This window comes from Sinocyclocheilus grahami, unplaced genomic scaffold (assembly GCF_001515645.1).
Source record: "Sinocyclocheilus grahami isolate Dianchi unplaced genomic scaffold, SAMN03320097.WGS_v1.1 scaffold949.1, whole genome shotgun sequence".
Taxonomy (NCBI): Eukaryota; Metazoa; Chordata; class Actinopteri; order Cypriniformes; family Cyprinidae; genus Sinocyclocheilus; species Sinocyclocheilus grahami.
Window position 1 is genome coordinate 506,300 of NW_015506128.1, and position 24,895 is coordinate 531,194.

General features: G+C 34.1%; 1 protein-coding gene across 4 annotated transcripts; it reads right to left on the bottom strand.

The window, feature by feature from the left end:
• Nucleotides 1–1,800: 1,800 nt before the first annotated feature.
• LOC107564589 (mitotic checkpoint serine/threonine-protein kinase BUB1 beta-like) lies at nucleotides 1,801–24,255 on the bottom strand. 4 transcript variants are annotated; one of them, XM_016249709.1, is made up of 17 exons: nucleotides 24,141–24,255; nucleotides 23,882–23,940; nucleotides 20,914–21,077; nucleotides 19,273–19,376; nucleotides 17,151–17,278; nucleotides 17,006–17,043; nucleotides 14,743–14,818; nucleotides 13,655–13,742; nucleotides 13,327–13,571; nucleotides 11,374–11,480; nucleotides 9,464–9,601; nucleotides 7,064–7,152; nucleotides 5,263–5,421; nucleotides 5,053–5,189; nucleotides 4,842–4,977; nucleotides 2,792–2,907; nucleotides 1,801–2,030 (listed from the first exon to the last, which is right to left on the bottom strand). In XM_016249709.1, exons 2-17 carry the CDS (start codon nucleotides 23,923–23,925, stop codon nucleotides 1,916–1,918), a joined length of 1,884 nt encoding a protein of 627 aa, XP_016105195.1. In that variant the 5' UTR covers nucleotides 23,926–23,940; nucleotides 24,141–24,255; the 3' UTR covers nucleotides 1,801–1,915. The 4 variants fall into 4 exon arrangements, with proteins under 4 accessions (XP_016105195.1, XP_016105194.1, XP_016105193.1 ...); XM_016249708.1 differs by having other exon boundaries at nucleotides 13,327–13,568; nucleotides 23,882–23,945; XM_016249707.1 differs by having other exon boundaries at nucleotides 9,464–9,598; nucleotides 23,882–23,945.
• Nucleotides 24,256–24,895: the final 640 nt, after the last annotated feature.

Here is a 24,895-nt window from a genome sequence, read left to right on the forward strand (position 1 = left end):
GGGTAGAACATGAAATAAATAAATAAATATAGCGCATATATATATATATGCGTACATATTATATATAAATATATATATTTATTGATTTATTTCGCGTGTTACCCCAAGAAAATGCTTAACGTGCAACTCAGCGCGTTGCGTTTATATTCTGGGCTATATTCTGCTGGTCTGTTAATGGTATATGCTTTATTAATAAGGTTTAAGTAAGTCATAATTTTGACTTAAGGCATTAATTTTTTTCTTACGTGGCAGAAATGGGCCTCCGTAATAATGAGAGGTTGCTGATTAGACACAATAGTCATAGCTGACAAATATTTGAAAGTTACGACTGTTTTATAAAATAACATTTTGAATGCAATATGACGGGGTTAACAAAATACCGATTGTTCAGCTGATGAAATGTCTTCCCAATAAGTCTATTCTTATAGAATTAAAACTTTATTCGTACATGAAGCACATCCCACATTACCGCCAAAAAGCTTTCCCACCATTAACACGGATTTGACAGCAGCTGTGTGTATTATATTCCATGATGTTTGCTAAAGATCAGTTTTTAAGGGCTCTGAATTTACTGTGTGCTGCGAGGAGGCGCGTGATCGATCACATGACATTTACGGCTCAGGTGATGCATTACAAACAATACTGAAGCGCACATACTGCAGAAATAGTAGTGTGCTACTCTGAATATATTCTTAACACTCACACAAGTCACTCACCCAGCAGCAGTCCAGGTGTGTTTCTCTGGTCAACAACGAATAGCTGCTTGTCTCGATCTTTCCTGCCCTGGAGACTGAAGTCATTTAACTAGCAAAAGAGCTGTGAACTCCTCCCTGCGGAGGTCAAACATTAACACACGTACAGTACACGTACAGTACAGGGGAACCGTGAGAGTCCAGACATCTGTGCTCTTCACCATCCTGCTTTATGACAATGCTTTGGCACGTTTTTTGTTGGCGCCATTTAAGATTACGGCTGATGTGATCCTATAAACTTTTATTTTATCGTAAATGCATTTTTAAAAACGAGTAACACTTTACAGTAAGGTACAAACTACATTAGCTAACAATGCAAGCATTTATTAATCCGAGTGAATTTCGACATTTACTAATGCATTGTTAAAATTACAAATTGAACCTGAATATATTATTTAAAAGACATGCACTAATAATGAACGGTTGTATTTTATTAACTAACGGCAGCACATGACCCTCACTGCTATTTTTAGATTTAACTAATGTTAATTAACAAGCTCTTATTGTGAAGCGCAATCAAAAAATACAAAGATTACTGCTTTAAAGGTGATTCATGCAATTAATTGTCAAATAGCAGAATGTGTCAACTATTTAAATAATTTGGATTATTATTTAGATTTTCAGGTTTGCAAAGCAACATGAATTAAATAACGGAGACCTCAAATAATCTGAGCAGAGAATATGGCCCCAAAAACAAATAAATAAACATAAATAAAAGATTTAGATTTCATGACAGCATCTAGTGGAAGGTTGACCGTTTTTACAAATTATTTTTTATTACCATTTATATTATTCTATGTTTATTTGAATTATTTTTAGATCATTTTTAAATAATATTTGACTATTGTCTTAATAAAAGGACATTTATTTTAAAGTATGCATCATATTTTAATTATGCATTAAGCAGCATTTTTCATCCAAAGCAGCTGTTGTTATTATATAGTGTCACACCCTTTATTCAATACATGCCACAATCTCTCAACTGAGATTAAACTGAGATTTTCTTCATTTCTATTTTAATAAAAAAAAACACTCAAGATTACGTTGCGAAAACTGTTTATTAAATGTGTATAAAAAGCAATATATAACATTAATTAACACAGCCACCTATTAATTTGCTCTGCTGCTGCTATTATTTTACAACAAATGAGAGTAGCTTGACTTCATAAGCTGTTCCTCACGTTACTGATGAGCTCGGACAAAACCAGCTCTGAAGACTTCTGTTCTGGATTCAGAATCATGCGGAAAAAGTCTTTCCATAAAGGCTCGACGGGAACGCTGAAAAAACCCAAACAAGAGCAGCTTGTCTCACATTCATCTGATCAAATATTTTCATGTTAAACTCACAAAAGTGCCACATTTCACCCCAAAAATCACCTGAAATTTTGGAATAATAATAATAATATTCATGCAAAAGATACATTTATAATATCTATTACTGTTGTTTTTATTTTAGAAATTATTAAAAAAACATTTTATAAAAAAAATACATTAAAAAAAAAAAAAAGGATTATTTTCAAGACAAATCAAACACATTTGTCCCAAAATCCACATTACTAATATTACATAAACGTGACAATTTGCATAAACTAGAGTGAAAACTGAAAATATATTTAAAAAATTATTCCAAATATTAATAAATACTAAAAAAATTTTTTTTTAAAAAGTGTATGACAATTTGCATAAACTAGAGTGAAAACTGAAAATATATTTAAAAAATAATTCCAAATATTAATAAATACTAAAATTTTTTTTTTTTTAAAGTGTATAAAATAATACTGGTAAATGTATAATACTAAATAAGTGTAATTATTAGGGATGGGGGGGGGGGATCGATACAGCAACAAATATTATAAAAGGCGTGCACATACATTTTTTATTATTACAATGATCACACTAAAAGTGCTTTATTCTCATGAAAGTTACTTGTCAGACCTTTGAAAATTATATCTAATTGTCTGTATGTTTTCTTTTGATTTGAGGGTAAAACATGGCTTGAATATGTTTTTCTGTACAATGATAACGGCTGCTGTTGGTACCTGTGCTGAGATCCAGATCCTTCATCTAAACTCCAGGCCGAGTTTTCCTGCTTCACTTTCATCGGCCGATTAAACAGCAGCATGTGCACGACTTCTGCAACGCCGATCAGATCGACCTGTCGCAAGAGAGCAGAAACACCACGGAAATTAAGTGCAAAAATGACCGCTTTTTACACATTTGGTTATTCTCTAAAGATGATTCACTATTGCATTTTAAATTCACCGTGAGGCAGGGTTCACAATGCATTTAAAATGTGACATTTTACAGTGAAACGGAATATTCAGCAAGAAATAATGCTGAAACCGCAGCAGACAGAATATAAAAATAAAGCATTAAAAATGTAATGAAAATAGCTAAAAATAAAATGCAAGTAAATAAAAGCAAAACAAAAAAATAAAGATTAATACAAAATTAATAAATACAAATTTAAATGTGTAAAAATGAAAATAAATAAATACACACACATAACATTAAAAATAATTTAAATTTATACAAATATTAATAAATGCAAAATATAAATATTTAAGTGTAATAAAAATATATAAAAAGTAAAACAAATAAAAATTAAATAAACATTTTGTAAATACAAATTGAATAAATAAAAATACATAAATAAAACAAAGTTGGTAACACAATATATATTTACAATATATTTCATTAGTTATCTACTTTACATAACATGAACTAAGAATAAACAATACTTCTACAGCATTTATTAGTCTTAGTTAATTTCAACATTTACTAATGAATTATTCAAATCTAAATGTGTGCTTGTTAACAGTTAATGCAGTGTGAATTAACATGAACTAACTATGATCAACTAACATTAACCAAGACTAATAAATACTGTAATAAAAGCACTGTTCAGTGTTAATATTCATGTTAGTTAATACATTAAATAACTAAAATAAATATGTGTTACCATCAAGTGTTTATATATATATATATAAGGGTTTAAGCATAAAAACAATAAGTGTAATACTGCTTTAAATTGTTGTTTTTCCGCAAAAAATTTAAACATTTTCTGTTTAATTTAATTGCAATTTTGTTTTTGTTTTTCGAAGCAAAAAATAAATATCATACATTTCCCCCTGATTTACAGAAGAGAGCCACTAAAATGCCATTCAGTGTAACAATCTTGACAGGCATATTTACAACAAATCAATTTATGACACATTAAAAGACTAATTACTTTCACCCCAAATACTAATTAGTTGTAATTTTACATTTTTAAATGTGCCACTATCCTAGGTTTCGCCCCTTTGTCAGTAAGAATATTTTACTCATTTAAAACACAATCAAATTTAATATGCTCGCTTATTGTTTAAGATATTGTAACATGTACACGTCAGAATAAGAATGTTGTTTGAATTTTTACATAAATATTGTGTTACACTGAATGACAATGTAACATTATTTCAACCAAATTTTGACATTTTATTCTACAAAAACTTATTTGAAACCTTAAAAGTAGATGCTTTACTTACATTTAATGTGCTTTCTATGGACATATAATCACTTTTGTAAATATCTTTGATGCGGACATCTTAACGTCTTTGACCCGTGTATATATAAACGTGTCCCTGCAGCACAAAAGCAGTGTTGAGTCGCTGGGGGATATTTGTAGCAATAGCCAACAATACATTGTATGGGTCACAATTATACATTTCTCTTTTATGACAAAAATCATTAGGATATTAAGAAAAGATCATGTCCCTTGAAGATATTTTCCTACCGTAAATATATCAAAACTTAATGTTTGATTAGTAATATGCATTGCTAAGAACTTCATTTGAACAACTTTAAAGATGATTTTCTCAATATTTCGATTTTTTTGCACCCTCAGATTCCAGATTTTCAAATATTGTCCGATCCTAACAAACCACACATCAATGGAAAGCTCATTTATTACACAGCTTTCAGATGATGTATAAATCTCAATTTAAAAAAATGGACCCTTACGACTGGTTTTGTGCTCCAGGGTCATATATATGAATTAAAATGAATGAATCAGTATGGGAAGGAAAGAGGAAAGAGGGATGAATGTACCTGATAAGGCGAGGCAGAAGGCGACAGGAGACCCTGCTGTATGTATTTCTGAGCAGAAGGAAGAGCTTGTGCTGTTGTGACGTCAGTCTGGAGCTGCAGATCCACGGAGTTTGAGAAATCCAGTGCTGTGATGCCGCTGCGGACACAAATACAGGAACACCAGGTTAGAAACGAGTATTAACAGAAACGGCATCGTGCTTTATTCACGTACCTCAGGTAGAAATACAGCGACTCTGGCTTCAGGCCTCCGTGAACCACTCGACAGGAATGAAACTGTTTGACCAGCTCCAGCAACAGAACCACTAGCAGAGAAACATCGTCTGCAGCACTGGGCTCGGCCAGAAGATCCTACACGTGGAGAGAGTTTGTGTGAGGACAAGGTGCTCACGGAGGGAGGTTTAGGAGTCTGAGCGAGCCGAACCTGAAGGGTGTCTCCGTGAGGAATCCTCCAGAGAGTCATGCAGCCGTTCTCAAACACATAACAGCAGATCTGGACATCGGCGTCCGGCTCATCACGAGACCGGCGAGATCTGAGCTGTGAGCGGATGAAGAAATCCCACGGCACGCCCGACCAATCCACCTTTACACCAAATACATAAAACACAAAAAATATGAAATATATATATATTTGGCACTCTAACTCTAGCACTTTCTATTCTATTTTAATTCTACTTTATCTTTTTTTATTTAAAAAAAAAAACTAACACTTGCTTTCTATTTTTTCTTGCTTTCTATCTACTTGTTTTTCTTTTTGTTTGTGTGTGTATATGTGTGTATATATATATATATATACACACCTTGCTACGTGTACTGCGTTAGGCTAACAGAGACTTGTCTTTTGCACTTATATATTGTTGCTCTTTTGTTAGTTTTGATTGCTTTTATTGTCCTCATTTGTAAGTCACTTTGGATAAAAGCGTCTGCTAAATGACTAAATGTAATGTAAATGTAATACATATATAAATAAAGCATAAGAGTGAAATATGAAAGTAAAAAATTAGTGTAAATCATACATATAGAATATGAAACTACTGAAAAATAGATGTATATATACATATATATACATATACACACACACATATATATATATATATATATATATAAAATCTAAAATAAATACAGAGCATTATGACAGTAAATAAGAAACATGAAAATATATAAACCATAAATACAAAAGAGTAAAAAAAATATATCAAATAAGAGTACATTTATTTATTACAGTAAATCATAAATAAGTAAAAAAAATAAAAAAAAGGAATATAAGAAAATATATAAAGCATAAATACAGAGTAAATTGTAATTATCAATATTGTTATTGTTAACTGAATCTAAAACAAACTATTATTCATTTTTTGGTAATTGAAACTAAGCTGAAATAAAATAAATGTTAGATGAAAAACTACACTAAAAACTAAAAAACAAAGCAAACAAAAATGGGAAATGTTGCCTGGGCAAATAACTGAAGCATTAAAATTACTACAACAGCAATAAAAGTTAAAGTTGAAATTACAGTTAAAGAGAATATATATATATATATAATAAATATTATATATCATATAATATTATAAAAATGACAAAGCACATCATTCCTAAAACTTAAATATTAACTGAAAATATATTACAAAATAATTCCAAATATTAATAAATACTATACAAGTGTATAAATAATACTAAAATAATACTGGCAAATATATAATACTAAATAAATAAGTGTAAATATTAGGGGTGGGGGGAAAAAAACGATATTTTCCGCGGCAATACTGTATCGATACACGGACGCCAAGTATCGATCTTTTATTATACTATTTGGTAGAATAAGAAAATTACTTTTTTTTACAGTCCACTTGATGGTGGTGTTGAGTTTTTTTCTGGTGAGGTCAGCTGGGTCACCTTCAGCACACAGTTAGTGAAATAAAGATGGCGGCATCGCCATCAACAAACTGAGAAATGTTTCTTTTTAGTTAAAACAGCTAGATGTTGCCAAAGTTTTCCATTGGGGGACATCATTTGAAGTTGTAAAAGGGTAATAAATTGCAATATATCGCAATAATGACAAGTATCATGATAATATCGTATCGTGGGGCCTCTGGTGATTCCCACCCCTAGTAAATAACGCTCTGTTTTCATCAGTTTTGTGTACATCTCATTAAGCAGTAGTTTGAATACACACTGAGCGTTGAGCACTATCTAGGGCCCTTAAACCTATACTTCACGTGTGTCACCTTCAGAAAGACAGCAGCGGTGTCAGAGCAGTACAGGGTGAAGTCCTTCAGCGTCTCCATCTTACCGCAGTAAACCAACACCTCTCCATCTGGAAGCGTGTAGAATACACTATATAACATCACTTAGACCAGTGTTTCCCAGCCACTGTGCTGCAGCGGCACACTAGTGTTCATCGTCATGTCTGTTGGTGGGTTTTACAAATATTTAACCAATGAAACGCATTCGAAGGAGCGTGTGACTAAACCTCGCAACGCCATCGGATCCTCAAATTGTCAGTCAAACCGAATAACGTCCATTCAGAATGAAACGCCGTGATGTTAACTTCTTCGCAATGCAAGGGTAAATAAAGAACTGATGTTTGAAATAGACCAGCGTTTTCTTTACTCAAGAAACACCGTCTATGAAGACTAATGTTTTTGTGTGTTTGAAGAGCGGAGAGCGGAGAAGAGTCTTAGCATTTGCTGACTAGTTGTAGCCAATACACTTTTGTATGTTTCAAATATCCTGTGCAAAGCGGCTCATCTTTGTGTTTGGCCAAATATGTGTCCCTAGAGCACAAAAGCAGTCTTAAAGGGGTGGTTGACTGGGTTTTTTCTAGGCTTGATTGTGTTTATGGGGTGCAGTCTAACATGTGTTCATGCTTCGTTTTTTAAAAAACGCATTATTTTTCACATAACTTATCTTTATTCCACACCGATCTGTCCCTTCTCTAACAAACGCTTAGATTATTTCCTGTTTTTATGAAGCCCCTCCCTCAGAAAACGCGATGGGCTGAGATTGGTCAGCTGGCTCAGTGTGTTGTGATTGGCTAAACCGCCTCTAGCGCGCGTCTGAACATCCCGCCCCTCAAGGTCAGAATGTGCTTCGGTTGTATTGTAAACAATGACGTCCTCTATATTGCTTATCAATCTGAGCCCGATTGAGACGCAGAGAATATTAATGAAGAGGATCGCGCAGAACCTGTGCAAGCACTGCTCTTAATGGTATGTTTGTTTGTTGTTGTCTCATACTTTTAGATACGCTGTTATTTGTAAATGCTACTGCTTCTGTTAGCTTTTAATATATGGTTTTATTCTGATTAAAGCTTTAATACAGCACAGCAATTGTACGCACGTCCATGTATAACGCTTCTCATAGCTATGTGAAAATAAGTGTATAAATGGAACAGTTTGTTAGAGAGCTGATCTGACGATCTGAATGAGAGAGAGAGAGAGAGAGAGAGAGATGCAGAGGAGGCGACGTGAGGAACAGGATTGAGAACCTGCTGCTTTTGAACATTGATTTTGAAACTTGTGAATCCATTAGAATCGTTAGAAGACAGAATCGCGATTCATATATGAACAGATTTTTACGTGCACCCCTAGTTTTCTCTTCCTCTTCTCTAAAGCAGCGCAACATGGCCCCGCCCCCTTTGCTGCATGTTCCCGAGGGCGGGGTTTATCTGGGTTCGTGACATAACGGACCGGGGAAGTACCTCGTTGTAGTCCCTACCAGCTGTTTTTGTAGGTATTAAATTGCCAGAATTTTAAAAGACGATATCTCCGTTTGCATTGAACTTTCAGCGCTGCAACTTTGCAGATATTGTTTATGCTCAAACAGCAACATTACACACTAACTAACGTTACAAAAGTGAAATCGCAATCAACCACCCCTTTAAGTCGCTGGGGTATATTTGTAGCAATAGCCAACAATACATTGTATGGGTCAAAATTATTGATTTTTCTTTTATGTAAAAAATCATTAGGATATTAAGTAAAGATCATGTTCCATGAAGATATTTAGTAAATGTCCTACTGTAAATATATCAAAACTTAATGTTTGATTAGTAATATGCATTGCTAAGAACTTCATTTGAACAACTTTAAAGATGATTTTCTCAATATTTCGAATTTTTTGCACCCTCAGATTCCAGATTTTCAAATATTCTGCTATCCTAACAAACCATACATCAATGGAAAGATTATTTATTCAGCTTTCAGATGATGCATACATCTCAATTTCGAAAAATTGACACTTATGACTGGTTTTGTGCTCCAGGGTCACATATATTAAACTGAGTGCCCATATAGCTACAATAAACTTTATAACCTGTAAATTGATGAAAATGGTTAATTTTCTGTCTCAGATGTGGCTGTCCTAATGACAGACAAAACACAGATCTCCATCATTCGCTTGTCCAAAAAACCTTGTTAACTCCGTTTGAGCATGATTTCCAAAAAACGTTAAGTGCAAGTGTCTGATCATATATGACGCATTATATAATTATTAGCGCTTAGTGGTATGCCGTGGGATTTTTTTTACTTATCAAAACTGTGCCGCGGCAGAAAAAAGGTTGGGAAACACTGACTTAAGACAACAAGTTACTGTAAAAACACGACTGTGATGAGTTTTCCGGATACCGAGACACAGGTCGTCCCCGCTGGTGTCCGGCAGACGCCCAGTTTTCCGCTGGAAGTTGGAGAATGACGTCACATCTGCCTGATGAAACAACCGGGATCTGACGCTTAAACCGCAGACGTCCTCCGATTCAGTGACTGCTGACACACGCACACGCACACACACACACACACACACACACACACACACACAAACACATTAAAAAGACGCTACATCAGAAGATATCTGGGAAAAAATTTATATATTTTAGAGAATATAATGGATAAACTTTACAGATAATGTAATAATAATGTAATGTAAAACTATTAAATCATTTACAAAAGCTCTTATTTGCTGAGAATAATCAATGTGTGTGCATTAAAAGGCAAAATAAAATTAAAATGAACTTGACTTTTTTTTGTTAAAATTACCATTTTGTTGAATTACCACTGTGTATGAAATGTGCTATATAAATAAACTTGCCTTGCCTTAAACTATTCCTTTAAAGCAAGACATTACAGGTGAATAGGGTAAAAAAAAATCAAATTTATGCATATTTTCATTAGACATTATCGAATTAAATATGCATGAATTTACATACATTACATTATAAGACTAAATCAAAAATGAGTCAGTGAATAAATAAGAAATACAAGAAAATACACACACATAAAGCATAAATACAGAAGAGTAAAAAAAAAAAATATATATATAGCATAAAATTTGTTGTAACTAGCTGGGGTTCCATCTAAAGTTGCGAATTTAACTTATGTGCAAAATTGGAATATCACATAAAACATTTGCGAATAAGCACTGTTTCCATCCAACGAGTCAAAGAGAACAAAATTGTCACTTCCTAATAAACTGTTACTAATAATTTTGATATATAATAAATGACTTTCACCTCAGAGCGAGCAGACGGAACAATAATTAAAAAATTGAAATAATGAATTACAGCTAAATAGAAATCTAATGATCTAATTAAATATCCACTAATGTGCATGCATTTCAAGAAGATTGTGGACATTGGATAAAGCTAGATTTCAAATTCTTGTTTGATTGTGTCGTCATATTAGATTAATCATAAATCACAAAATATACTGTCAACAAACAGAAAAAAAAAAACCCATAGGAATAAAATGTTAAGCATATATCAAACGAATGTTATATGAACAAACCCCTCAGTAAAAACCTTCAGAATATAGATAGGAATAAAACAGTAAGTTTGGTGTATATAAGTATAATGCAATGTATTGCAAATTAAATCTACAGACACAAAATAGATAAAGTGCAATAAAACAAACAACAAAGTCTATTTTGCATGCTGCCCTTCCACTAATCTGAAGACATGTTATGAAAACCTAAATAGCCTATAATCTCAAAAAAACACTGCAACACATCAAATGTCTGAGACTAGCGCCAGACATCTAGTGGCCAAAAACATTACAAGTCAGGAACGAGAGAAAAACGCCCAGCAGATCTGATTTGGCTGAGAGACTGTATAAAGTACAGAGCGGTGAGTGAATGAACTGTAAAGCGTGAGCTTTATTTCCCACCTTCCTCCGGTGTGTCCGCGGCTCGGCTGATCTCAGGCTCCTTCAAGCATAAGTTTGGTGTATATAAGTATAATGCAATGTATTGCAAATTAAATCTACAGACACAAAATAGATAAAGTGCAATAAAACAAACAACAAAGTCTATTTTGCATGCTGCCCTTCCACTAATCTGAAGACATGTTATGAAAACCTAAATAGCCTATAATCTCAAAAAAACACTGCAACACATCAAATGTCTGAGACTAGCGCCAGTGGCCAAAAACATTACAAGTCAGGAACGAGAGAAAAACGGCCAGCAGATCTGATTTGGCTGAGAGACTGTATAAAGTACAGAGCGGTGAGTGAATGAACTGTAAAGCGTGAGCTTTATTTCCCACCTTCCTCCGGTGTGTCCGCGGCTCGGCTGATCTCAGGCTCCTTCAAGCGCTTCATGGAGTTGTGGGAAAAGGTACCGCCCCACTCCTGACTGATCTCTAAGATAGGACTATGACCATAAAACACAGAAAAGCAAAATTACGAGAGAGATATTAACTCATCGTGAATGGTCCTTTAAAGGCACTCGCAACACTAAAGTCATGGGTTTGATGCACATGGAATGCATGAAGTGATATAAATGTTTACTCTGAATGCAATGTAAGTCGATAAAAGACAAAAGCATCCGCCTATTAATGCACAAATGTAAAATAGCATCTTCTTAGCTTCATTCATTCTGAATTTATAATGCCATTTAAATTAAAATAATAATTGTATTAAAGGAAATGTAATATAAACTTGAGTGTACCATAATGGAAATTAGTTACATAACAGACCATAAATGCAGGTTCATACTATATTGGGGTAAATATTACTAAACCTGTAAAGAACATGTTAATGTTAATATTTATGTTAATGTTGCAGTTGAATGTTAACATTTCACCACAAAGTAAATAAATAAAATAAATGCATAAAATTCCATTTTTAAAAAGGGGGAAAATAGGAAATGAGGTCTAATTTATGTTTTTGCATTTAAAAAGCAAGATGCAACTATTTGGAGAGAAAAAAAAAAAAATTTCTTACACTTTAATGCCATGTCATGCACAAGTTGGTGAAAAAGACGTGCAACAATCAATGCCATCTGTCTAGTGCATATCTACATAGAAAAACTATGGAAAAGCAATGCAGCGGAATAACATTTTTATGCCAATTATGAACATTTTCAGACAAATTACCGGTAAATTTCCGTAAACTTTCCAAGAATCCCTGGAATATTCCAAAAAATCCTGGAAATTTTCCACCGTTTTGCAACCCTAGTTAAGAGTCACTTTGGATGAAAGCCTCTGCCAAATGCATAAATGTAAATCACTGTAAGAATAATATTTCAATTGAAGGAAATACAAAAAAAACAAAACTCTAGCCCACATAATCCACTCCATTCCCAAATGCAGTTTCACATTATATTGGGGAAAATATCACAAAACCGGTAATATTCAAAGAGCGTGTTAATATTTTACCCCGAAAATAAAAATAAATACATATATATCAAAAACTAAAAGTACAATTAAAACAATTTAAGCGCCACCTGCTGGCAGAGCGTGCATCTGCGTCTCGTTCAGCTCGTCTGCGGTTTCATGCAGATATTTTTATGCATAATTTCACAAAACTGAAGTCAAACCATTCTGTTTTTGCTTCAAATTTCAAAATTATACTATCTAATTTAGATTAAAAACTGCTCGTGTTGCATGTATGCAGCATCTTTGTTTGGATCGTGATTAAAATGCAGTGTTAGCCTCTGATTTCAAATGTTAAGAGCACAGACAAAGCCTTAGTTTGTTCATATGAAGAGATTTCTTTTATTTGTGTTACTTATTTAGTTTTGTTATTTACATTTACATTATATTTAAATTTTGTGATTTAGCGGACGCTTTTTTCCAAAGCGACTAACAAATGAGGACAACAGAAGCAATCAAAACCAACTAAAGAGCAATAATATGCAAGTCCTATATTAATATATTATTACAGTGTCGTATATATTTCAATTTCACAAAGAAACGTGCAGCATTTTGTCCAAGCAATAATAAAAAGGACACATTTATAATGTCTTAAAATCTCATTTTGTTTAAAAAAAATAAAAATTGTGAATCGAATCTTGAAATCAAAATCGTGAGTTGAGCGAATCGTTACATCCCTAACTAAAAGTAAATAAAAATACATAAGCAACTACTAAATTTCATTAATTAATTGAAGAAAATTAGTCCTGTTTCATGTTTTTGCATGTAAAAAAAGTGGAATAACATAACATTTTAATGCCAATTAAGAACATTTCCAGGCAGTAAAGAGTCAGACTGAAGTACCTGAGCTTTTTCTCCTCAGCGCTTGCGTTAGAGCTCGGTGCTTTAGTGGACTCTGGGGCCGTTCGGCTCAGATTCTCCATCAGTCCCGATTCGGACGCTTTTGTCCTCTCGACTCCTGCAAACGGACTGGAGGCGAGCTGCGCGGCGCGGGCGAATTCACACGTGTCCTCTGGACTCCGGCACAGAGTCTTATTCCGGTGGCTGTTGATGATGGCTTCCTCAGAGCGAGAGATGGACGCGTCCTGCTAACAAACGAATGCATGATTACTGCCACGGACCAGAAAATCTGGGACATTCATTACAAACACTGAATGAGCTCTGATCTCACTTTGTCAGTGACTAACTCTGCTTTGGACTTCGGCACTTTCAGACTCAAGGTGGGCAGCTTCAGAGAGTTACGGTTCGCTGAAGACGATCTTAAAGTCAAACAAGAAATTAAACACAGGCAGCGTTAATTAAACTGAAACATGGACTGAGAGACAGAAAGAAAGAAAAAGAAAGAAAATGAACGAACAGAAGAAAAAAAAGAAAGAACGAACAAACAAATGAAAGAATGAGAACGAAAAGAATGAAATAAAGAAAGAACGAGAAAAAAAAAATGAGAATGAATAAAATAGAGAACAAACAAATGAAAGAAAGATAATAAAAGGAGTGAGAGAAAAGAAAATGAATAAAGAAAGAATTAAAAGAAAAGAAAAAGAAAGAATGAAGAATGCGCAAAAGAGAAAGTACAAAAAGAGGGAGAGAAAGAAAGAAAGAAACAGAAAGAAAGAACAAATGAAAGAAAGAAAAGTAGGATAGAATGGAAGAGAATTAATGAAAGAAAAAGAGCAAAAAGAGGAAGGAAAGAAAGAAAATGAAGGAACAGAAGAAAAAAAAAAGAACGAATAAACAAATGAAAGAATGAGAACAAAAAGAATGAAAGAAAGAGAAAAAAAACAAGAATGAATAAAATAAATGAAAGAAAGATAATAAAAGGAGTGAGAGAAAAGAAAATTAAAAAAAGAAAGAATTAAAAGAAAAGAAAAAAAGAGAACGAACGAAAGAAAAAGAAATGAAAAAAGGAAAGAAAAAGAAAGAAGAATGAGCAAAAGAGAAAGTACAAAAAGAGGGAGAGAAAGAAAGAGAGAGAGAGAACAAATGAAAGAAAAAGAAAGAAAGAAAATAAAAGTAGGAAAGAATGGAAGAGAATGAACGAAAGAAAAAGAACAAAAAGAGGAAAGGAAGTAACAAAAAGCAAGACTGAAAGAAGGAAAGAAAGAAAAAGAATGAATGAAAGCAAGAAAGAGAACAAAAGAACAAAACAGAATGGACGAAAGAAAAAACAAGGAAACGAGGAAAAAGAACAACAGAAAAGAAAAAGAAACGAAAGAACATGCAAACCTAACAAAAGAAAAGCAATCGAGTGTTTGTTACGTTTTATTTGTCAGTGTATTCTCATCAAAAACAGTGAAAGGTTTTGCTGTTTTCTGCAGTTTAGCGTCGCTTCCACCTGAAACACACAATCATCACAAACAATCACATGCATGTGCTTTGATTTCACCATAAAAACAAAGGCTAAACTATTCACTTCATGCAATATTAGTGGCTACACTCAGATCGCTTTTTACTTGGGATGCACGATATTATCGGAAAGATATCAGAATCTGCCGATAATGGCTTAAAATGTAAACATCGGTCCGATATGTACAATTATGCCGATATGTCTTCTTGCCGATAAGACGAATAACTCATATGCTCAGGGTGAGCTAGCGACAAGATCAAGTCAGCATTGTGGTCATTCTTGAAGCAAATTTTTGCCTGAATGTTGATTAGATTCACTGTTTTTGATCGCTGCATTTAAACTGAGAATGCAAGAACAGAACGACGCATCTGGTGCGCAATAGATTCAACATTCAATGACCTACTTTTATTAAAATTAAAGTAAAATACACAAATAACATCAAGATTGTATTTCTGATTAAATAAAGCAGTAACTGATGTCATAAAATCATGAATATGTTTTGATTTAAAGGTCAGAAGATATAGCTTACATGAATAAGAAAAAAAATCACAAATATGACACTTGTAAATTAAAGGCACAATATGTCATTTTCACCGCTAGAGGGCGTATTTAAAAGAAACAAAGGCGTACTTTCATGACTGAGTGTGGAATCATGGGAGTTGTGGTCTTCATCCCCACAGCCGACGCAGCAGAAATCATGTTCATGGATGAGCTAATGATTTATTAACGTAGTAGAATGAAGCGGAGTGAGGCTGAAAGCCATCGAAGCGAAACGAGGCGCTGAACGAGCGAGACACACGGCTGGAAAGCAGCGGAGCTTTTATTATGCCACAGTCGAGCGCTTCCGCTGCTTCCGGTCGTGCGTATGGGGGGTAAAGCAGCGGAGCTTTTATTATGCCACAGTCGAGCGCTTCCGCTGCTTCCGGTCGTGCGTATGGGGGGTAAAGCAGCGGAGCTTTTATTATGCCACAGTCGAGCGCTTCCGCTGCTTCCGGTCGTGCGTATGGGGGGTAAAGCAGCGGAGCTTTTATTATGCCACAGTCGAGCGCTTCCGCTGCTTCCGGTCGTGCGTATGGGGGGTAAAGCAGCGGAGCTTTTATTATGCCACAGTCGAGCGCTTCCGCTGCTTCCGGTCGTGCGTATGGGGGGTAAAGCAGCGGAGCTTTTATTATGCCACAGTCGAGCGCTTCCGCTGCTTCCGGTCGTGCGTATGGGGGGTAAAGCAGCGGAGCTTTTATTATGCCACAGTCGAGCGCTTCCGCTGCTTCCGGTCGTGCGTATGGGGGGTAAAGCAGCGGAGCTTTTATTATGCCACAGTCGAGCGCTTCCGCTGCTTCCGGTCGTGCGTATGGGGGGTAAAGCAGCGGAGCTTTTATTATGCCACAGTCGACCGCTTCCGCTGCTTCCGGTCGTGCGTATGTGGGGTAAAGCAGCGGAGCTTTTATTATGCCACAGTTGAGCGCCTCCGCTGCTTCCGGTCGTGCGTATGAGGGGTTATGATGTCATTGGCAGGCGACACAAGGACACTATGAACACAATCCGTGTCACTAGTTAAAATTGCTTATTTCTCTGGATTTAAACATTCTTCGAAACATTTGGGATAATGTAAGTACACAAGTCAGCAAAATATATAACACCGTTCTAGTGGTTTTTGGATATTTTAATAAAAAATATTACATATTGTGCCTTTAAATAATTTTATATATACATATGTTTACATTTATATATACATTATGAGCTCTGAAAGATTTTTAGAATGTTTACAACTCTTTTTTTTTTTTTAGAACACCTACAAATGTTAAATCTTTAAATAAAATGTTAAGCTTACCAATGCATCTGTCTGAAAAAAAAAAGTGATTGATTTATAGTTGATTTATAATTATTTTCAAAGCTTTTAATGTACTCATTATAAAAGAACTTCGTTATTGTTTATTTAATTCTAACAATTAGTTTTTGTTAAAAACTAACCAAAATTTAAAATTATTTGTTTAGAATCTCTGCACAGGAAAGACTTGGTGTTGTTTCCAAACAAAAGAAAATACATCGGTATCAGCAAAAATTAGTTGAAAATATCGGCAAAAATCCAATATCGTGCATCCTTACTTTTTACTAGTCAAATCAATGGCTAATAAATGCACAGTACAGATGTAAATGAGAGGAAAAACATCAACTCACTGTGATTCATGTCGTCCTCTCGCCTCACTGAGCTTCCACTGAACGACACAAGGAGAGAAAAACACATGCAGAAAGACAAATGAAACATTTCAATGTAAATACTTTAATCTAATCCAAGAAAAGTGCTGACTAATGAAGAACTGACCTGCTAACCACACGGTCTTCCTCCTGCTCGCTGCATACAGTGAACGGAGCTGATTTCACCACAGCAGCATCAGATTCACAGGAGCCTGCAGATTTCTGGAAGGAAGAACTGGCCTCCTCATGAACAACCTAGACAAGCGGATAAAATCACACTGTTAAAACAAGAACCTGACGCCAATATTTGATGATGGTTGTGTCTGGAAGTTCATTTTAAGCATTCAGTTGACCAAAACTGAATGATCGGTCATTATTTTACGTACACTCATGTAGTGGTCGACCGATATATCGGTCGATATTTTGCATTTTTCAAATATCGGCATTGGCCGATAAGTTTTTCTGTTTGGCCGATGCGTTCGAAGCGGGACTTTTAATTTGACACAGTGCTCACATTCTCCCTCTTGTTCGCTGTCGTCGTTAACAGTTCTGTCTAATACGGATAGAAGTCGGTCTAATAATCAGATAGATCTGTTAAACAAAGTAATTAAAATTTATACAAAAAAATATTATAACGATTGCTTTTATATTATTAATAATAGAAAGGCAAACATTATAAAACTTTCTCGTTTGCTGTCGGCATTCAGCAAATATGCATTTACATAATTTAAACAAATCTTTGAATGGCTAATGAACATTTAATTTCACAAGCCTTGCAAACTTAGTCGAATCCAGTTGTGAGTAGGGGTGTGCGATATTGACAAAAAATGATATCTCGATATTTTATGGGATTTTATCGATAACGATAATTAGACGATATTTTGCTGAGTGTGTTATTGTGCTGGTACCTTAATGACTGCCGAAGACTCCTAATGTTTTTAATATTCTTCATATTCTGTGTGCTGGTCAGTTCATACTGATAGAAATTAATCTTTTCCAATAAGTTTAAACTGATTTTGCATTTTATGGGCATTTTTACCTTTATAAAGCCATTTTTTCTAAAAGTGTCCATTATCTTTTGAGTCAAATTCTTACATTTAATCAGGGAATTAGAATAATAAGACATTTGGGCTGTTACCGAGCAAATTAAATCAACACAGAAGCTGCATCTGAAGCTGCATTTAGACGTGTTTACACACATGTATTTTGTTTAATGCAAGACATGAATGCATTTAACCTGCAATTACAAATGCATAAATAATGTTTTGATATATTAAACATAAAACGTTGAATACTGATATCGGAAATGATTTAAAACATGAAAAAAAATCAACAACAAAAAAAGAAAAGAAAAGAAAGAAAAAGCCGAAATGTGAAATGAAAACCTCGAAAGAACGCACACTAAATGCGCACACGCACTAGTCTAGACTTCATGTGATGTATGCGTGCGCTCTGTAGCGATGTTTTGAATGGTTTTGCAAAATACTCGATAATGTCAAATCGCACATCGTTAAAACAACAATTACGATATTATCGCAGACGATATATATCGCACACCCCTAGTTGTGAGATCTTGTAAAGTGTGCATGTGACCTGCATGATCGCATGTTCTCTGCGTGACTTTCGGTCCCATTTGCATTTGCCCACATATTCATATCATTTTCACTGTGTGCTGTATGTAAAATTAGTGAATACTCATTTACATCATTTAAACAAATCTTTGAATGGCTAATGAAAATTTAATTTCAAAAACCTTGCAAACTTGTTTGTGAGATCTTGTGAAGTGTGCATGTGACCTGCATGATCGCATGTTCTCTGCGTGACTTTCGGTCCCATTTGCATTTGCCCACATATTCATATCATTTTCACTGTGTGCTGTATGTAAAATTAGTGTTACCTTGGCTTTATTTGAAAAAAATAATAATAATAACTATTCCCAATGCATTCCCAATCCTTTTTAATTATATTTTTATTAAATATTTATTTGTGGAAAATACTTTGTCATCTAAAGTAGAAGTATGTTTTATTTTACAAATAAATTTTTTTTTATCAATTTTCAAATTATTTCAAATTTCTTAAATAGTAATTAAAATAAATACAATTATATCGGCTTTATATCGGCCACCCTGCTTTCCAAGATATCGGCATGGGCTGTCAAAAAACCCATATCGGTCGACCACTACACTCATGTCTCTCCAAAGAAATCTCTGAATCAAACCCTCAGAAACGGAGTATAACGGGTGATGTACCTGCTGTTTCTCTGCTGTGCTGTCTCTCTGCTGAATGAGTCTCTGTTTCTCCTCAATCTGACACTGCAGGTCCTGCTTTAGTTTCTGCAGGTGTGAGGCTCTTTCTGTGCGTTTAAAGAGTCATGAAAAACAAATTACAATGGCTACACGGTCTAATCCAGGATTATTATAAATAACTAAACTATAATCATAAAAAAATAGGTTAAACAAACATTTTTATATGAATTAATTATTTTTTTATTGTATTTCAGCTACCAAAACATCTCTCATTTTCATTTAGTTTAACTTGATGTACTAAAATAACTAAAACTGAAATAAAAATTAAATCGGCTACATTTTAAAAGATAACTAATAAAAAGACAAAAATGACAATGTAACTTTTAAAAAGAAAATAAAAAATACAAACATAAAAAATCAAATAAAATAGAAAGCATATACTCAAAAATGATAGATAAATAAATAACTGGTACTGCAAATTAAGACCAAGACAGTGCTATTTTAGTATCGAGAATCGAGATACTATTAGTTTTTATTAATATTCTGAAATATACAGTATATACACACACACACATATATATATATATTCAGTTTTCATTTAAATTTTAATTAGTTTTAGTCATTTTGTTGTGTTTTTTATATGCATGCAATTATGTAGTTTTTATTTTGGTTAGTTTTATTTATTTTAGTACATCAGTTTAGATTTTAAATGAAAATGAGAAATGTAAGTTAAAGTTTATATATTAAGTGAGTTTTTTAAACCTAAAATAGACTAAATATCAGTCAATGGGGTCAGAAAAGTAACCTTGTTTTCCCTTTGAATTAACTTAATTTTTTTGTTACTGTTGTTGTTAATTTCTTCTTATTTAAAGCATAAACTCACATAATTCTGATACATTTTTCAGAAATCAAGACTTGATATTGTTTGTCATTTTGATTCTCAAGTAAACATATCTTAAGAATGTTTAGATATCTGTACCAGAAAACCAGACCAAAAATAAAGAAAGAAAGAAAAATAAATAAAGAAAAGTATTTTTCCCCCTAGCAAAGGGTTTTGGTTTTACTATAATAACTTTGGACCGTTTTTATTTTGGTTAGTTTTATTTATTTTAGTACATCAGTTTAGATTTTAAATGAAAATGAGAAATGTAAGTTAAAGTTTATATATTAAGTGAGTTTTTTAAACCTAAAATAGACTAAATATCAGTCAATGGGGTCAGAAAAGTAACCTTGTTTTCCCTTTGAATTAACTTAATTTTTTTGTTACTGTTGTTGTTAATTTCTTCTTATTTAAAGCATAAACTCACATAATTCTGATACATTTTTCAGAAATCAAGACTTGATATTGTTTGTCATTTTGATTCTCAAGTAAACATATCTTAAGAATGTTTAGATATCTGTACCAGAAAACCAGACCAAAAATAAAGAAAGAAAGAAAAATAAATAAATAAAGAAAAGTATTTTTCCCCCTAGCAAAGGGTTTTGGTTTTACTATAATAACTTTGGACCAAGACTTATTTGGCACTATTTGAGCAAAACCAAAAATCTGATTTCATACATTTGATTGAGGCACATAACCAAACAGACCCAAATCCATGACATGTGAATGTTTACTAAAGCATGTCTAACAGCATCTGGACGTACCGCTCAAAGATTTGTAGTGGCGCTGCGCTCGGAGCTCTTCGAAGCTGAACTCTGCGTCTTCCTGATACACCTGATCTTTACAGTACATGATCTGCACATGACCCTCCTGCTGAGACTCATGCTCCTCCTGAACCTGGCCCGTCTGGGACGGGACGCCTGGAGCACTTCGGTGGAAGCCAAAATGTCATGATTACAAAACATGAGATGAGAGTTCAATTCAAACAGTCGCAGACAGATATATGTAGGCCTGTCGCAATAATCAATATATCGACTTATCGCACAATAAGTGACCCTGCAGCACAAAAGCAGTGTTAAGTCGCTGGGGGATATTTGTAGCAATAGCCAACAATACATTGTATGGGTCACAATTATTAATTTTTCTTGTATGCCAAAAATCATTAGGCTATTAAGTAAAGATTATGTTCCATGAAGATAATTTCCTACCGTAAATATATCAAAACTTAATTTTTGATTAGTAATATGCATTGCTAAGAACTTGATTTGGACAACTTTAAAGGTGATTTTATCAATATTTCGATTTTTTTGCACCCTCAGATTCCAGATTTTCAAATAGTTGTATCTCGACCAAATATTGTCCTATCCTAACAAACCATACATCAATGGAAAGCTATTTATTCAGCTTTCAGCTGATGCATACATATCAATTTCAAAAAATTGACCCTTATGACTGGTTTTGTGCTCCAGGGTCACATATATGTACATGACCTCAATTTTCAGTGATGCAATATTGCCCATTATATTTACATAAAAACGTTACAAAAAAATTGTTTTTGCATTCCACTTGCGCCCGTGTCTTCTGCAGCTTCTCGTACATAACGTGGTGCAGTCACGAGCTGCTCGTTCACATGTTTTAAATGCTTCTACCAAAAAAGCTTCATCTGCAGATATGGTCTTTGTGCATACGGACATCTGCTGCCGAGTAGTGATTGTGTTTTTCAGCAATAGTGTGCATCCTTCATTTACAGAGAAAAGAAAATCTGTAGATGGGAAAATCTCCATTCAAGTCCTTTGTGTTTCTCTTTTTGCACCCTCAGATTCCAGATTTTCAAATAGTTGTATCTCGACCAAATATTGTCCTATCCTAACAAACCATACATCAATGGAAAGCTATTTATTCAGCTTTCAGCTGATGCATACATATCAATTTCAAAAAATTGACCCTTATGACTGGTTTTGTGCTCCAGGGTCACATATATGTACATGACCTCAATTTTCAGTGATGCAATATTGCCCATTATATTTACATAAAAACGTTACAAAAAAATTGTTTTTGCATTCCACTTGCGCCCGTGTCTTCTGCAGCTTCTCGTACATAACGTGGTGCAGTCACGAGCTGCTCGTTCACATGTTTTAAATGCTTCTACCAAAAAAGCTTCATCTGCAGATATGGTCTTTGTGCATACGGACATCTGCTGCCGAGTAGTGATTGTGTTTTTCAGCAATAGTGTGCACCCTTCATTTACAGAGAAAAGAAAATCTGTAGATGGGAAAATCTCCATTCAAGTCCTTTGTGTTTCTTTGCACTTTATGTTAGAAAATATTGACTATTTATTCAAGTTTTTTAAGGTATCTAATATTTTGATACTTCATTTCCATGATCTAAATATTCTTAAGAATGACATGTTTTGTTGTCGTTTGGAAGTGTGTAGGCCTTCTTGCATTATTATGCTGTTATATTATGATTATACAGTAACATAAAATGGTCTTAAAATGACAATAACATTGCTTAACGCAATTATTTATGGGGCAGTATATCGCACAACAAAAAGTTGTTATCGTGACAGGCCTAGATATATGGAATGATATTTGGCCATTACGAGCCAATAGCGGAGTCTGTTTGGCCCATTATCAGCAGCACTACTTCTATCCCAGCTAACAAAAATATGTTTCCCATGGACCTTTGTTTTTCTTCGTTTTTCACATTTCCGGGTTCCTCAGCAGCAGAAGTCGTCATAGTTGGGTTAGCTTGAAGAGCAGTGAATGGGAGAATCCCACAAATATATATTTTTGCATTCGCTCAAATAGCAAAAAGAAAAACAATAGTTCAATAAAAGGAAAAAAATTGAGAGACTGAAAACGGCAGTCACAATGTCAAATTGACCGTCCCTCCCACAGACGCTGCATTAGCGTTAACTAGTTTTTTTGTAATTTAATGCAAAGGTAATATAATACAAAGAATAGTGTTATAAACGTACATACATTTATAAATATGAAAAACTTGAGGATTTACGATGCTGATGACCGTTAATCGTGTCATCTCAGTCTTGTGAAAAGGGTCCATTAAGTTTATTTCTGAATGTTCTCTAAAAGTTTTGCATATACGTGTTAAAATGATTTTTTTCTGGGGTATGTAAACATTAAAGTTCTGTTATCACTTACTCATCCTCAAGCTGTTCCAATCAACTTTGATCCAAGTTGTTGGACACAAAAGATGATAATAATATGAAGAATGCTGGTAACCAAAGAGCTGACGGTAGCCATTGACATCCGTAGTATGGAAAAAAATACAATGGAAGTCAATGGCTACCGTCAACTAATGACAGATTTTTCATTTTTGGGTGAACTCTCTCTTTAAGGGAACACTGCACTTTATAATTTTGCAACATGATTTTGGGAACGCTACTTTTGAATGTTCTCTCTGAACGTTCTAAAACAAGTAGTAACATTTTAAAAATGTGTACAAAAAGAATGTTTCATGAACAATGTACACATGTTACCGTTTTTGCGCTAGCTTTTTGATAACATTATTAAATACCAGAGACCTCTAAAAGAGCATTCCACAAACTTGCAAGAACGTTATGGTTCCAAATTAGCCAGATTTTCCAAATCTGTCATTGAACTAGCTGTCAATTGGATAATATTTGCAAATAGGGCGGCTCAAATTGGTGGACGTTTAAGTGACCACAGTAAAAACATAACGATATTAGCTTTAGCATTCATGTCTTACCTCCAATTGTGATGAGTCGACAGTTTTTCAAGCTCTAAAGACATCCTGAGCGATGTTACCTGTGCTTTAAATCAACACAACACGGTTGTTAGCACTCCAAACACTAGAAATAACGCGCTTGGGTTAATATTCAATTAACTGTGGGTCTACAGCTAGCGTTACAGCTACTAGCTAATCACGTTCAAACCGTCAAAACACTACAGTAGCGCCTGTATTGCGTATTACGCGTATTTATAAGTTGTAAAAGTCACGACTATACCTCCGAAAGTCATAAAATGTTCCTATTTCGTCGCAGTTCGCTTGAATAATATGCTGTTTGCTGACAGTACAGTAGTGTTGTTGTTGTTGTTGTGCGATTCGAGGTTTAATTTCAAATGTTACCACGTGACTGTGACGTCAGCACGTCGCGTATTACGCATTTTTTATTTTCGTTGTGCGTGTATAAAGATGTCTTGGATTTCAAGATATTTCATAAAGAAGAACGTAAACACAGTTAGGTCTGCATGGACTTGATAAAAGTTACATAACAATAAACACACTTTATTAATGCGGAACAGCCCTGCATAAAGTTACATGGTATGGCTTAAAACAATTTTTACATTTCGTATTTTATTTATAAACAATGTATTCTATAAAAGCGTAAAAGCATAAAGGCAACTCCTATATCTTTGTATTTTCTAAGCAAGCCTTGTACTGCCTCCTATTGGTTCTTGTTACAACAACAACAATAATAATAATAATAAATACTCATTGATAAATTGAGAGCATTCATTTGATAGGCTGATTTTGTATTACGTCATGAATATTTAAATATATAACCGTTGCAAAAACCGTTGGTATGCGGTGCTGTTCTCGTTTAGGTGAGGAGAATTTTGTTCTTGAACAAGAAAACTTGTTTAATATTTGTAATTACCCGCATTTAACCATAACCTTGTGTTCTGGTCATTCAGATGATTTCCAGTGTTGGTTAAAGTTATCGCATTTGACTAAAACTATATGTGTGTGTGTGTGTGT

Bases quoted from the DNA above. Each gene is read 5' to 3' on its own strand.
- LOC107564589 (XM_016249705.1), bottom strand. The intron at 14,819-17,005 runs GTGAGTTGATGT...TGTGTGTTTCAG, and splicing joins AGAGGACGACATGAATCACA to GTGGAAGCGACGCTAAACTG. The intron at 2,031-2,791 runs GTACCAACAGCA...GGGTTTTTTCAG, and splicing joins GGATCTGGATCTCAGCACAG to CGTTCCCGTCGAGCCTTTAT.